Source organism: Seriola dumerili, unplaced genomic scaffold (genome assembly GCF_002260705.1).
Source record: "Seriola dumerili isolate Sdu_G_001 unplaced genomic scaffold, Sdu_1.0 BDQW01000016.1, whole genome shotgun sequence".
NCBI classification, from domain to species: Eukaryota; Metazoa; Chordata; class Actinopteri; order Carangiformes; family Carangidae; genus Seriola; species Seriola dumerili.
The window spans coordinates 661421-675858 of NW_019174271.1; the positions used below are offsets into that span (position 1 = coordinate 661421).

Consider the following 14438-nt stretch of genomic DNA (forward strand, 5'->3'; position numbering starts at 1 on the left):
TGAGTGACTGGTCAGTATAGTGCCAAGCCACAGTCTACTGAGACGCTCTGGTTTCCCTGCTGCTCGGGAACTGCAGGGAAGAGGAGGAGTGCTTCCAATACACTGAGCTGCACCTCCATTACAGCAAATAAACTACTTTGATTCCATGTATCATTATTACTAAAGGAGACAGAGGAATAATTAAACATAAGACTCACAGAGCAATTTGAGGCTTCATACTACAACGACTATGACCAACTCTACATATCAAACAGAGGGAGTTAGACATAAAGTCCTGCCTCTAATAAAAGTCTGTGAGTTGGAGTAAATAAAGACCAAACTATTGTGGATCCCAGACAGAGTCTCTGCTCTGTAGGAGAGACTAAATAAGAAACTAAATAAGAGGTCCCGGTGGCTCACTTGGGCTTAGTCCTTGCCTCGGCGGCCTGGGTTCGAGTCCGGCCTGTGGCCCTTTGCTGCATGTCATCCTCTCTCTCTCTTACTCTCACTCTCTCTCTCTCGCTCTTTGTCTCGCTTGTTAGTATTATTCATCATGTCTCCCCCCTCTCTTTGACAGGTGCCCACCTTTGAGTGTGTTGATTCAGAACAAATATAAATACTCTGACCTTTAGATGTGATCAGACGATGTGTTGTATGAAGTAGGTGGTTTGAATCACTGGGTGATATCATGGGAAGAGTTGCTGTGAGTTCAGCCAAGGACAGAACACAATAAGCTTCAGAGGCCAGACTTGTATTTAATGGAAAAGTGCTGTCATTATTGGATGCGTACAAACCATTTTCACTGGAATCCAGGCCGTCAGCCGTTCTCTCCATGGTGTTCAGGTCTGTTTGGAGAAGTGTGGTATCATTCAGACCTTTTCATATATTCCTGATGATGAGAGATATACTCCAGGACTAAGCCTTTTTCAGTTCTAGGAATCACACGATGGGCCAGCACCGGCCCGAATGACTGCATCCGCCAGTATGATGGATCACTGTGTTACTGCCTGGCAATTTGGCCAGCGTGGTTGGTGTGTGTGAGAAGCTGAGGGAATAAATCAGGGGTGTTTTGGTGGTTTGCTCGTGTTAAGAGGCCCATCAGTAGGACTTAAACACTCCAGTGCCTCTCGTACTGTTGATGATAAATTCTTGCTTGTCCTTCCTTTACCTCCTCTTATCCTCCTCTCTTCTCCTATTTTCTGCTCTTTTATCCTCTCTGACCTCTAAACACACATCAGATGTGGGACCTCGGTTTGCTTATGTTGTTGAGCTGGCTGGTGTGTAAGAAAAGACCTCAGGAAAAGTCAGTCAGATCCCTTTGATTTTAGTAAAGCACGCCTGCTAGCAATTAATCAGAGAGGGGCCTGTAATTGAAAACAGGCTGAGCTCAGAAGCTTAAAAGAGAGCGGCACGAGAGAGAAAGAGAAACTGTTGTTTTCTAAATCTGTGGAACTATGTTGACAAATAGTGAAGTTTGTTAAAAGCTTTGGAGAAACCGGAGCTTGGTTTACTGAGCAAGGTTAGAATAGTTTGGGGTTTTTCATTTGTTTTTTTATTTTATATTTGTTTTGAATTTTTGCTTTCAATTTCAGTTTAGCTTTAGTTTAGTTTTTATTAGTTTCAGTGTTAGTGTTAGTTTTTTGTAATATGGGTTATTTGTCACGGCGAGATTCAAAAAGTATAAAAACAAAACATCAAACCATTAAAAAAAAATTAAAAAATGTGTTGACTGAGGACAGATGAACAACCATCCCCAAAAGACAACTATAAAAGATGTGTGCTTGTGTCATTAACTAGAAAAAATTTAACTGGGCACAACTGTTTGACATCATTAATACAGTGAATGTTTTGGACACTTCAAGTGCACATGTACTGGTCGTACACTGGGAGCCAGACAGCTGCTAAGATAGATTTCATATCCACCTAATATACTTGACTTTCGTATAAAATAAATTGACAAAGACGAAAACTTAAGACATTTTCTCTCTAATTTTAGTTTGTTAGTTTCGTAAACACACAATAGAGTTTCAGTTATGTTTTTTTTATTTTGTTATTTTTGTTAGATTTAGTGAACCGTAATAACCTTGTTACTGAGTATTAATACAAAGAGTGGATGAAATCTTTAAAGAAAGGAAAACACTTCTCTCCATAATGCTGATTACAGCGTATACACAGATTAAAGCGTCTCATATTACGTAAATCGGGCTGGATCCAGCTCAGCGTCAAACCACCAAGGTTGAATCAGCGTGTTTTCTCTCTCTCTTTTTCATGGCCTAATAAATCCGCGTTTGTAAATTTATGAGAGCTGAGATTGCCACGCCAGGTTCCTTCCAAGATACCCCGAGGGGGAAATTCACAATTACAAAATGATGGAGCAACTCGAGTGTGGCCTGAAATGCTTTTCAAAGGTTTTCCACATTGAACGAGCTCAAAGACAAAGTGTGCAAAAGGACTGGAAAAGTCTGCTACTATTCATTCTGAATGATTCCTGGACATTTACCATAAACATTTAACTCACCCACAATGAGTTCATTGATGTTTTGTAGAGTTTTGTGTTTTGAAAGCTGACTCTGCAGTGACATGACATGTTGTTGCTTCTCAAGGGCTGATGAGTGGGTGCTGAAGGGAATCTCAGGTTACATCTACGGCCTCTACTTGAAGAAAACCTTTGGCGTCAATGAGTATCGCCACTGGATAAAAGAGGTAACACCTTTATTTTAATCTGTTTTTTCTCTTCTCATCCTGGCATCATGCACATCAGGAGCAACCTCACAGATGTTCTTCTTTATTCTATAATTTCTCTAAATTCTCTTCTATAAATTTGTGGTGTTGAACAGGAGCTGCATAAGATTGTGGACTATGAGCTAAAGATGGGAGGGGTTCTGCTGCACCCAACCTTCAGTGGAGGCAAAGAGAAAGACAAGTAATACATTTAATCTCATGTTGAAACGCTATGCAGCGATTTAATGTTTGAAGTCTTAGTTATGACTTAACCTTTTTCTCTGCAGTCCAACTCCCCACCTCCACTTCTCAATCAAGCACCCCCACACATTGTCCTGGGAGTACTACAAGATGTTCCAGTGTAAGGCCCACCTGGTGATGAGGCTGATAGAGAACAGGATCAGCATGGAGTTCATGTTGCAGGTCAGGAACAACCAGAGTCAACATCTCAACAAAAACTGCTTTACTCTTTATTATACTGAGTTTTGACCTCGTCTAAGTGGTTTTTTTGCCTCCTCTATGCTGCCCTCCTTTAGGTTTTCAACAAGCTCCTGAGTCTGGCCAGTACGGCCTCATCCCAGAAGTACCAGAGTCACATGTGGAGCCAGATGCTTCTGTCTACTCACGCTTTCCTCAAATCCATCTCCAACGTCTCTGGCAAAGACATTGGCCCGCTCATCAAACAATGGGTGTATCCTTTATCTGTAATGATCTCCGTCTGAAAATAGTAGGTGAAGTGACTGGTCCTCAGTCGCCTCCCTGACCTGTCCAGTTACACTCAGCTTCAGAAATGGTTTTATACCCTTGCCCTGATCTATGCCTCTATGTCTACAGAGAGTTCCTTGGACTTCATGATGTTTTTTTTTTACTTGACATGTAATGTAAATTGTGAGACCTTACATGGACAGGCGTGTGTCTCTTTAGACTATGTCCAGTCAGTTCATTTAAAGGTGGTTCTAGACTGACCTCAAGAATAATTAGAGCAAACAGGAAGCACCTGACCACAGTTTGGAGCCACAGCGAAGAGTCTGAATACTTTTGTATTGATGACCGAAATGGCAACTTTATCCACTTGAAAAATGATAATTATCAAAAGTGACTAAAGGTGATCAAACAGCAGGAACAGTTACCATTGAATGGAGTCACACAAAATGCACACAAGGGAAATATGCAAGAATAAAGAAGAAACATATTTATATATATCATATTTATAACAAGAAATCAATTTTCTAACAAGAAGAAATATTTTACAAAAGTTTTTTATTAATACAAGTATCTTTTTAATTTCTTAACCGTTTGGTAAATCGGAATGCTTCGCACATGAACAGAGTTATTATTTACTCTTGAATTGAAAAGAAACTTGAAATATGAATAATAATAAAATATATTTGCAACCTATTTTCACTCCAGCTGTTCTTGGTCATCTGTCTTAACCTTTGTTGTTCAGAGACCAGAGCAGTGTGGTGAAATTCTTTGGAAGTTTTGCCTTCAACAGGAAGAGGAACGTGCTGGAGCTGGAGATCCGTCAAGACTACACGTCATCTGGAACCCAGAAATATGTGGTGAGCCTTCAGATACAGGATGTGGAGGGAGCCAGAAAAAGAAGCAGCAGTGTGAGAGATTAGTGGGCTGCAAAAGAACCATTACATAATCAAACCCACTGACCCACTTTATTGGACGACCTTGCAGTAATTTGGACTTTTCTCTGTCTGATAATCCTCTGTGGGCGGCACGGTGGGGCAGTGGTTAGCGCTGTCGCCTCACAGCAGGAAGGGGTCTTTCTGTGTGGAGTTTGCATGTTCTCCCCGTGCTTGTGTGGGTTCTCTCCGGGTACTCCGGCTTCCTCCCACAGTCCAAAGACATGCAAATGGGGACTAGGCTGATTGGTTACTCCAAATTGACCATAGGTGTGACTGTGAGAGTGAATGGTTGTTTGTCTCTGTGTGCCCTGCGATGGACTGGTGACCTGTCCAGGGTGTACCCCGCCTCTCGCCCGAAAGGATGCTGGGATAGGCTCCAGCCCCCCCGCGACCCTACTAGAGGATAAGTGGTAGAAAATGAATGAATGAATGAATAATCCTCTGTGTATTTTCCCTGCAGGGTCCCATCAAGGTGACAGTGCAGGAGTTGGATGGGTCCTTCAACCACACTCTGCAGATAGAGGAGAACAGCCTCAAACATGACATCCCCTGCCACTCCAAGAGCAGACGGTACCGACTACAGCAAAACACATTAGTTCATTCACACATGAGCGGTGAATTCTGCATGCTTAATATTAATTTTATTACACTGTATATTCTATATTATATATGTTATAATGTGTTGTTTTACCATATTATTACCTTATATACTATTATCATATTATTAGTATATTCATTTAGAGATAGTTTTATATTATTACCTACCGTACTCTGTTCTAGTGTTTGCTTCGCTGACTTATAATATTCACACCATTATGTCACTTTGCTCAGATGATTATTGATTATTAGTTTAAGGTGCAACTCTTATCATGGGCACTGTATGTATGTTGCTTGCCTTGTATTTTGACTTCACTTGCGCTCATATATTTTTGTTATTCTTATATTTTCTGCCAATGCAACATCAGAGCTTCCCCCCTGGGATCAATAAAGACTTTTCAACATATTATTGTTAGAATTAGAAAAAAAAACTAGCATACAAAACACTACCTGTTACTGTTACCACCAACCATTAGTTGGTGTTTCAGTTGTTCAAGGTTCCCTGTTGTCTAACACACACTGTCCATGGTCTCAGAAGTCCTGTGTCGGCAAAGTTCAGTGTTTGTCTGGCAGGGTCAGCAGCAGAATCCTATTTCTCTCAGTTTAGGACACATTCGTCTGTCATGTCTCATGACTCTTTACGAGCACAGATTCTGTTTCCTCGCCTGACTACCTGTCAGAAATAGAGAGAGAAACAAAGAACCTTTCACTGAGTAAATGGCTTTTAAATGATCAGCTATGGGATAGTATATCATTTGCCATGGTTATGTGGGTGCTGTAGTAGTTTTCATCCATTTGTGCAGCATATGTCAGTCATTGTCTTTGAGTTCATGTAAATCTTAAAGTCGATGTTTTCTCTGTGGTTCTGTGGTTTTTTCTTGTATGTTAATCTTGTAAGTCTCTATTCCAGCTGCGATGTTTTTCTCTTTGGTTCTCTTGTGTCTATTCTAGTGTAATATCTCAAAATGTCAAAAACAAAAAGAGTTTGGAAAAAAAGAAGAATGTTCCCCATGTTAGTCTTTAGCTTTTGACAAATCACTGATTGTTGTTTTGGTTTCTTTGCCCAGAAACAAGAAAAAGAAGATCCCTCTGATGAATGGAGAGGAGGTCGACATGGATCTGTCAGCTATGGAGTAAGACATTAGTGCTGCCACCGTTTCCTGTCTGTCACACAGTCGGCCACATCCACATGATTTAAATCATTCACACCTCGTTCAGGTTAAATGTTACAGGAAGGAGTTGAGCTACGTTACATTTGTCTTCATGAACGTGTCTCTTCTTTCCTCTGTAGTGCCGACTCTCCTCTCCTCTGGATCCGGATCGACCCAGACATGTCCATCCTGAGGAAGGTGGAGTTTGAACAGGCCGACTTCATGTGGCAGTATCAGCTACGCTATGAGAGGGATGTGGTTGCACAGGTGGGCTAATGACAAAAGTAGCTTTCCAAAGTGGCTTTTGTAAATCATTAAACTCACTTGTTTTTGGAGACGGATCCCTGCTCTTGTAATGCGTGCTTCCAGTTGGGATTGGTTCCATCAAAAGTAGTACCAGAAGTACTACTCAGTACTCAGTACTAATATCTCCTCCTAATCTCTCCTCACTCTTTAATTAGCCAAGAGTAATTCAGGACATATACAGTCTGTAGCAGCTTCTCATTTTTACTTGAGTGTCACTGTTACTTTTAAAGTCAAATACATGTCATTAACATTTCATCCTGTGTATTCTGCTGCTCTTCTCATTTACAGGTTGTAGCTGCAGGTCGTTATCTGTTACAAGAAGCTGTGCGTGTGTGTGTGTGTATCCGTCTTCTCAGCACACAAAAGCTGATTGGACATCTTTGAGTTCTTTTAGCCGTTAGTTGCTTACAAATGTTGAGTGTACCTTATCTTTCTGTAGGAGGAGGCTATCTCAGCGCTGGAGAAGTTCCCAACTCCTGCCTCCAGACTGGCCCTGACTGACATCCTGGAGCAAGAACAGTGTTTCTACAAAGTCCGCATGCAGGCCTGCTTTTGTTTAGCCAGGGTATGTGTTCCTGTGTCATTGTTTTTTATTATAAGTGTCTGACAAGATTATAGAAAGGATTCCTACACAGACAGACCTTTTTGTTTAACCAGAAACAGCCATTTTATGCTATGTTCAAAGTCTGTTGTGTCTTTGTTTGTGTGATGGTGTGGTGCTTTTACTAAAGTAAAAGTTTCGAATACTGCCACCACTGAAAGCCACACGATAACACAAACAAAACCAACCAACTGAGACAGCAGTAGAGCAGCAACTCCCTGTGTTCTGCATTGAGGTAAAATTAATGTTTTTGTCAATGGAGTCTGTTGCTTTTCTATAAAGGTGATGTCCGGTTACCAGGGCTCATCATAGGCTATTAAAAAGCAGAATATCTAGTTATAACCGATTAATCTTATGTGTGCAGAAGTCTATACGGTTATACAACAGCCTGGTGTCGTTTTCAGGTGATTTAATGAAAGTGAACACAGTGAACGGCCATGCATAACAGCACTGTGCTCCGCGCTCGTTCACAGGGCTTTAATGAACTGAAGGAGAAACTTTTCATACAGTATAAAGCAGCTGTGGACAGCAGATATTGTAAAGATCATCCACATTCATTCACAGATCAGTGCAGAGTGATTTACTGACTTCCTGCTTTAACCACATTAAACGTCATTTTTTAAAGCCTGACGTTAAGAATCATATGCACACACTTATGTGCATGTGCAGTCGCAGGGTGTGCACACAGAAGTTTGTACACATGCACATCTGTGAGTAAGGAATCACATGTGCACATGGCTAAGTTGTTTCTTATCACACACAGATGCACAAATTGGGCTTTTAGTAATTAATCACACAAGCTTATTTACAAGCGTCTTGTCCTCTCTCTCTCTCTGTGTGTGTGTGTGTGTGTGTGTGTGTGTGTGTGTGTGTGTGTGTGTGTGTGTGTGTTGTTGGTGTGTGTGTGTGTGTGTGTGTGTGTGTGTGTGTGTGTGTGTGTGTTCAGCAGCATAAAGGTTTTGAACATTGAATTTTACAAAGTGAAGCCTCCGAGCAGCAGCCTGGCTACAGTAGAACACTCATGAATATATGTGTGACACTACAGGATGTACTCCATTTCATCACACAGCATTTGAGAAGAACTCTGGAGTCTGTATGATGAATGTACCAGTTACCACAGTTGTCGCTAAAGCTTTATTTATACGAACCACATGGTGCGCAGATGACTGAAACAGATTTTTTCAGGACATATAAAGCACACTGTGAGTGGATGAGGGATTCTTCACTGATTAAAACCTACTTGTCTGGAATATGGAGGCCGATGACCGGTCGCTGCACTGATGGGAGTTCAGTAGTGATTGATTTACAGATGAGCTTGATGGAGCAGATTGTCAAAAGGTGCAAATACGTTTTCCCTAACGTTCCTGACATCATCTCAGTCTGTTCAGGGGTCACCAACCTTCAAAATAAAATGAATATGCAGCTTTTAATCATGCTCTGCTGTTTCTGTTTTGGAAGATAGAATTCTCTCAGCTCCTCATGACTTCTGGTGTCAGTGACAATGAGTCATTAACACAGCTCTTCTGTTTTCTTGTTTATAAATGTCACATGGAACCTTTTCACTGATGCACAAATTAACCTAATTTCCACTAAAATAATGATCTCATGGATTTACTATGTAAGGTCCTGAACTTTGGCCTGTCAAAGCCTGTAGGTCCAGATGGCCCAGATCTGGTTTTGTTTTGGTTCCTTACTTAGACTCCTCAAATTTGACAGAGGTCACATTAATGTGGTTTATCTGGTGGAAGACAAACTGTTTTTTTTTAAATGGCTCTGAAATTAATTTCAAATGGCAGTAAAAATTATTAAAAGTCACATACAGAACGTCAGAAAGTAGGATTGGTAGAGAATATATATGGAAGTTAGCTTGGTAAAGATGGAGTGAGAGTTGAGGGAAGGATACTGGGACTATGTGGACAGATTAGTAGATGAAAGAAAATGGGGATGGGGCTTTAGGTTCGGGCTAGTCAGATGAGTGAAGGTTTGGGAGGTCTGGATGAGTGAGTCACGGTGAGAGGGACAAAACAGAGGAACAAAGTTGTTAATTTTTATCTGTTTTGAATTTATGTCAAAATTTTGGGATAGAACTTGTTTTCATTTCTAATGGAAGATGACAGTATCTCGGACATACAATCTTTAGTGTAAACGACATTGTGGAAGTGAGCTACAGTATGAGAGCAACATATAACCTCCCCACCAGCGAGGCCACCCAGCAGTTTAACCCTCACTGCTCTCAGATCAGTTGACTGAATAATCCTGTTCTTCTGTGGCTGCAGGAAATTCTCCATTCTCTGAATCTGGTCGGTTCCAACTTTAACCCCACTGGATTTCCGCTGTTCAACTTCCACCTGAACCAATATTTTCACAGCATGATAAACTGAGTGGTGGCTGAAATGGCAGCACTTCACTTCTTCATTAAGTTGCCATGTTGGGCCTTGGTATATACTACTACTGCCTCTACCACCGCTACTACACACACACACACACACACACTTTTAACACGCATATAGACACATGAACTCACAGACGCACATACCCACACCGACCACAGAGCTCAATATGACTGACTTTAACCCTCAGCTGGGACCTGGCTGCGTTGTGATTGGCAGGGACAGCATTTACTTGCTTGTTTTTGGTAGAAATGTGGGAAGGCAGAAGGGATGGCCCAGGGCTGAAAATCTGACGGCAAAAACACATAAAAACTGACAAATGTTAAAAACACTTGACAGAAAAAATATGTGCACGCATGCACACACACATACAGGAGCAATGGTCTCATACTAGTGCATACTCCCCTTTATTTATCTAACCAAATGACAACATCCTGCGCCAGTGACCCTTAGCCCTTTATTACCACATTAACATAAATTCCCCAATATCCTGTTGGAGCTCAAAGACCACTGGAGCCGCTGGTCTTCATACCTGAGGAAACCTCATGTGTGCGTTTGCCTCTTACATTGTAGTTCAGTCCTCACCACAAAAATTATAACAGTCAGGGGGGACATTGTTATAATAGTTACAACATTCTTGACTTGTTATTTGTGTGCCACACAGTATTTCTCAAATAATCACTCTAACCCGTGTGCAGCTCATACTTCTGTGTACATTTTACATTTGATATGTCGAGCAGAAATCCTGAAACCAAACGTTTGTCCTCCACATGCTGCAGCTTGAACAGCACTGATCTAAAGTAATTGTGTAATGTGTTCATCTGTTCTCGTGTGAACTTTGCAGATAGCCAACGCCATGGTGAGCACGTGGCAGGGCCCGCCAGCCATGAAGTCCCTGTTCACCAGGATGTTCTGCTGTAAGAGCTGCCCCAACATCGTAAAGACCAACAGCTTCATCAACTTCCAGAGCTACTTCCTGCAAAAGGTATAGTCAGACAAACAAAATGCACTGGCAGGTCCACACACTTCAACACACACTGGTCCTCGCAACAGCTTCGTTAGTCGTCCTCGACTCTTATTCAAGGCTTGATTGGGGTATCAAATTTCTGATGCCTTTGTATGATTTTAGCTTATCACAGATCACAGTCTGAGGCTACTTTCCCACGTGGTCTCAGGCTTTTGGAGACTTCTCAGACTTTTTTAGTGGATTAAAACAGTTGCTGTTCCATATTTTGTCCACCAGAGAGCCCTGACGAGTTTGTTTTACAGCTGTAAAGTGTCACACTCAGAACATCCTCATCAAAAACTGTTTATGTTTATGTCACTGCATTTTTAAAGCTCCATCCAGTCTAAAGGCAGATGTCCATGTATTGTTTGATTATAGATCAGGTCTAGGTTCTATATTAATACTGTGAAAGTATCAAAGCCTCAGTCCACAGAGAAATACACACAGCTTGTATTCAGAAACTGAGCCTTAAAACCAGCCGTCAGGACTTCTGGAACTTTGTGATGTCACAACTAAGCAGTTACCAATCTCAGCCATTGCCCAAGCCCCGCCCAGCAGGACCCACCATTCAACATTGGATTTGGTTTCTCTGAGTGTTTTCCTGAAATCTACTACGATCATTTTTGACATGAATTGCAGATGGCGTGCATGTGAGACGTTCAGTCTCACAGACAGTGCTTCTCTCAGCCGCAGACACCCGAGTATTAATCACAGGTGATCGGTTTGAAGGTCATTGGTGACTAGAAGCATTATTTCCCATCTAACGGTCACATATTTTTTAATAAAAATCAGCTGATAATGATGAGCAGCCAGTTAATCGGGGCATCCCTATTTCTGATAAATCAACACTTCAACAAAAATACGGGACCGTTAATATTCTCAAATTTTGGTATCAGCCTCAAGATTCCAGTATTGGTTGTTTTCTACACTACAGCACACTGTATAACTGAGCTGATGTTGTTTTTTTTCATCTCTTCAGTAGCGATATATCGTGATTGATGTTTCATCTTTGTCTTAAATGTCAGACGATGCCAGTTGCCATGGCATTGCTCAGAGATGTCCAGAACCTCTGTCCCAAAGACGTCCTCAACTTTATCCTGGACCTCATCAAGTACAACGACAACAGAAAAAACAAAGTAAAGATGCATCTTTACACAATTTCACTCTTTAAGACTCAAACAAAAACAAATACACAGATTATACATGAATGGTTCTCTTGGCTTATTAAAAACATAAAAAAGACATTTGTTTAAATTTTGTTATTTTACAGCTGCCAACAGTAAATCTTTGTTCCCAGTGATCAGCAGAGGTATCTACTTTCTTCTCTTCCCCCCCCCCTCCACCTGTCCTCAGTTTTCAGACAACTACTACCGTGCAGAACTGATTGAAGCACTGACCAATTCCCTGACCCCAGCCATCAGCATCAACAACGAGGTGCGGACAGTGGACAATTTAAATGGCGACGTCCGGCTCATCCTGGAGGAGATCACCCGATTCCTCAACATGGAGAAACTGCTGCCGAGCTTCAGAAACACCATCACTGTCAGGTACAGAGCAGAAGGTGCTCCTGTGTGTGTTTTGTTGATGTTTCTCCCTGCAGCTCCTCATCTCAGTTTCACATCACAAAATAATGTAAAAATTCTGGCATATTGCTTCCTATTCATAAGAAAGGCTGACAGTTTTCTGAGCTTTCTCTCTCTTTATAGTACATGAAATACAGCACAGTGTGCAGTGATATGAGAAAGGGTTTCGACGTATTTTGTCAACTGAGTAACAAGAGAAGTGCTTCTTTTTTTTTTTTTGCATTCTTTCTCTTCAGGTGCACCATAAATGCAAATGTTATTTCACATAGACTGTCCTTCCAACTCTGTCAGTTTTTCCTGCATGTCATTCTGTTTTTTCACTGATTTATTCAGTGCATCTTTCATAGTCTCAGCCTCAACAATATGTGCTTTTGCTTCATTCAATCTGGTTCGTGAGCCTGGATTCGTGTGGAGTTCGCAGAAAGTTTTTGGTAAATTTCCTGTTTCAAGTCTCGGAGTTCGGTTTTCATGTTCTTTGAGTTTGTGTAAATCCACTTTATGCTCAGCCCTGAAATCACAATTTCCTTACCGATGATCTGGAGCACTGAGTGCATCGTTTCTGCTGAGTTGCTGTTTGAGCGTCTAGCGTCGTCTATCTCTGGTGAATTCTTTACCTCCTGTTTGTCATGTTTGTTTTGATTTTCTAGTTTTAGGTCCACTCATTACAACAAAGATTACAACGATTTATGTGCAATTATTTAATAAGGGGGGCGAGTTTTAGCTTGTTATTGGTTGCTGAGAATTATGCCGGTCTTTTTTTTCCGCTTATTTTGGAATGCAGATATGGAAGAGACATTTCAATTAAAATAAAATGTAAAATATATCATTTTTATTTAGTTGAGAAGTTTCCATCTCTAACAATAAGCATTGCAGGGATTTTTTGGAAAATAATGTCCATCTTTGTCATATTTATCTTGTTTATATTATTCATGTCTGTGTTACAAGTTAATAAAGTCAGCGGAAAAGGAAAGACAAAGTCACAGGATGTGAGGGTTGTATTATTTATTTATCATCTATGAAGTCACAAGAGTTCATGTTGGTGTTATCTGGACAGTAAAAGGCTCGTCACCTTTCTGTTAGTCACCTTTCTGAATACCTTTCATACAGCTGGAATAATCTGCTTCATTTTTCCTGTCTTCCTCTTCTCTCCAGTTGTCTGAGAGCAATCCGTCAGCTTCAGAAGAACGGCCACATCCCCAGCGACCCTTTACTCTTCAAGTCCTACGCTGAGTACGGACACTTCGTAGATGTTCGCATTGCTGCCCTGGAGGCTCTGGTGGACTATACAAGAGGTGTGACATTTAACACAAGTGATATTGGTATTGTTATGAAGCTCATGGATCCAGCTCACAGGCCCCTGGAGATCAGTATTATTGGCTCTTGCATTAATCTTAAATGAGTCTGTGTCTACGTTATAAATTTGGGGAAGCGGCTGTGCATTCATAGTGTATGTAAGAGAACACTTACTGCTCAGAGTTCAGAGGGGGGGGCAAATCCCCTATTGAAATGCCAATCAGTGTATAATTAGGACATGATAAGTGACTATTAGTTGAAAAAAAAAAAATTTGCACAAATTTGTATCCCTCCATGCTGGTGACAGCAGTGGGTGGAGGTATTATCTGTTCAGATTGTTCATCCACCCACCTGTCCATCCCATTCTCATGAACCTAATGAACATCCAACAGAGAATTTCTTTCAATTTGGCCCAAATAGATGATTTTGGTGGTCAAAGGTCAAAGGTCACTGTAACCTCACAAAACACATTTGTGACCATAACTCAAGAATTCATACTAATGCTACTACTTCATACTAATTATGACAAAATATAACTCAGATGTCTATAAGGGTAAAATCAAGTGATGATTATATATCCAAAAGGACAAAGGTCAACTTCACTGTGACATAATAATGTTCTGGTTATTATTCAACACTGTAACTCGGAGAGAGGAAGTTGTGACCATATTTCCTGTAATTTGATTTCCTGCAGCTGGAGATAAGTCTTTTTTTGGTGTTGTAGTTCGACTTTATAACGACATCTCTTGTTTCATCATTTTTCCCACAGTGGCATGTCTTTGTATCAAGGTTGTTGTGTTTGTTTTCTCTTTGTGAGCATGATGTTTTGTTTTTTGGTCTACAGTTGAAAGAAGTGCAGCAGAGCTGCAGTGGCTGCTCATCATGGTGCAGAACGACCCGACTCATTATGTCAGGTGAGTGGACACCCAGCACATCTGCACTCTGTTCACACACATTCATGCTGCACATTATGGACCTTACAGTGTCCTCGCCTCAAGGTTTCTGTTTGTTTTTATGTCATTACATCCCAACTTCCCAAATCTGTTGTCAGTTCTTATACAATTACATGAAACAGCAATGTGGTGAGAATATTAGAAAACATATTACTGATGGTCTGATGCTAATGTTTACCTTAGGATTCATGGAATTTAGCTCCATATGAAATGAATGT

The 14438-nt window shown here is 40.9% G+C and overlaps 1 protein-coding gene across 1 annotated transcript in view; it reads left to right on the plus strand.

The window, feature by feature from the left end:
* The window catches only part of taf2 (TATA-box binding protein associated factor 2), a 31224-nt gene that overhangs the window by 7221 nt on the left and 9565 nt on the right, over window positions 1–14438 (plus strand). Inside the window, exons 9-22 of the mRNA XM_022751010.1 lie at window positions 2583–2682; window positions 2817–2902; window positions 2988–3123; window positions 3237–3391; window positions 4148–4262; window positions 4801–4910; window positions 6005–6070; window positions 6229–6355; window positions 6834–6959; window positions 10230–10370; window positions 11417–11527; window positions 11745–11938; window positions 13127–13266; window positions 14112–14181. Of these exons, the coding sequence (XP_022606731.1) occupies window positions 2583–2682; window positions 2817–2902; window positions 2988–3123; window positions 3237–3391; window positions 4148–4262; window positions 4801–4910; window positions 6005–6070; window positions 6229–6355; window positions 6834–6959; window positions 10230–10370; window positions 11417–11527; window positions 11745–11938; window positions 13127–13266; window positions 14112–14181 (1677 nt within the window). The remainder of the gene's footprint in view (window positions 1–2582; window positions 2683–2816; window positions 2903–2987; window positions 3124–3236; window positions 3392–4147; window positions 4263–4800; window positions 4911–6004; window positions 6071–6228; window positions 6356–6833; window positions 6960–10229; window positions 10371–11416; window positions 11528–11744; window positions 11939–13126; window positions 13267–14111; window positions 14182–14438) is intronic.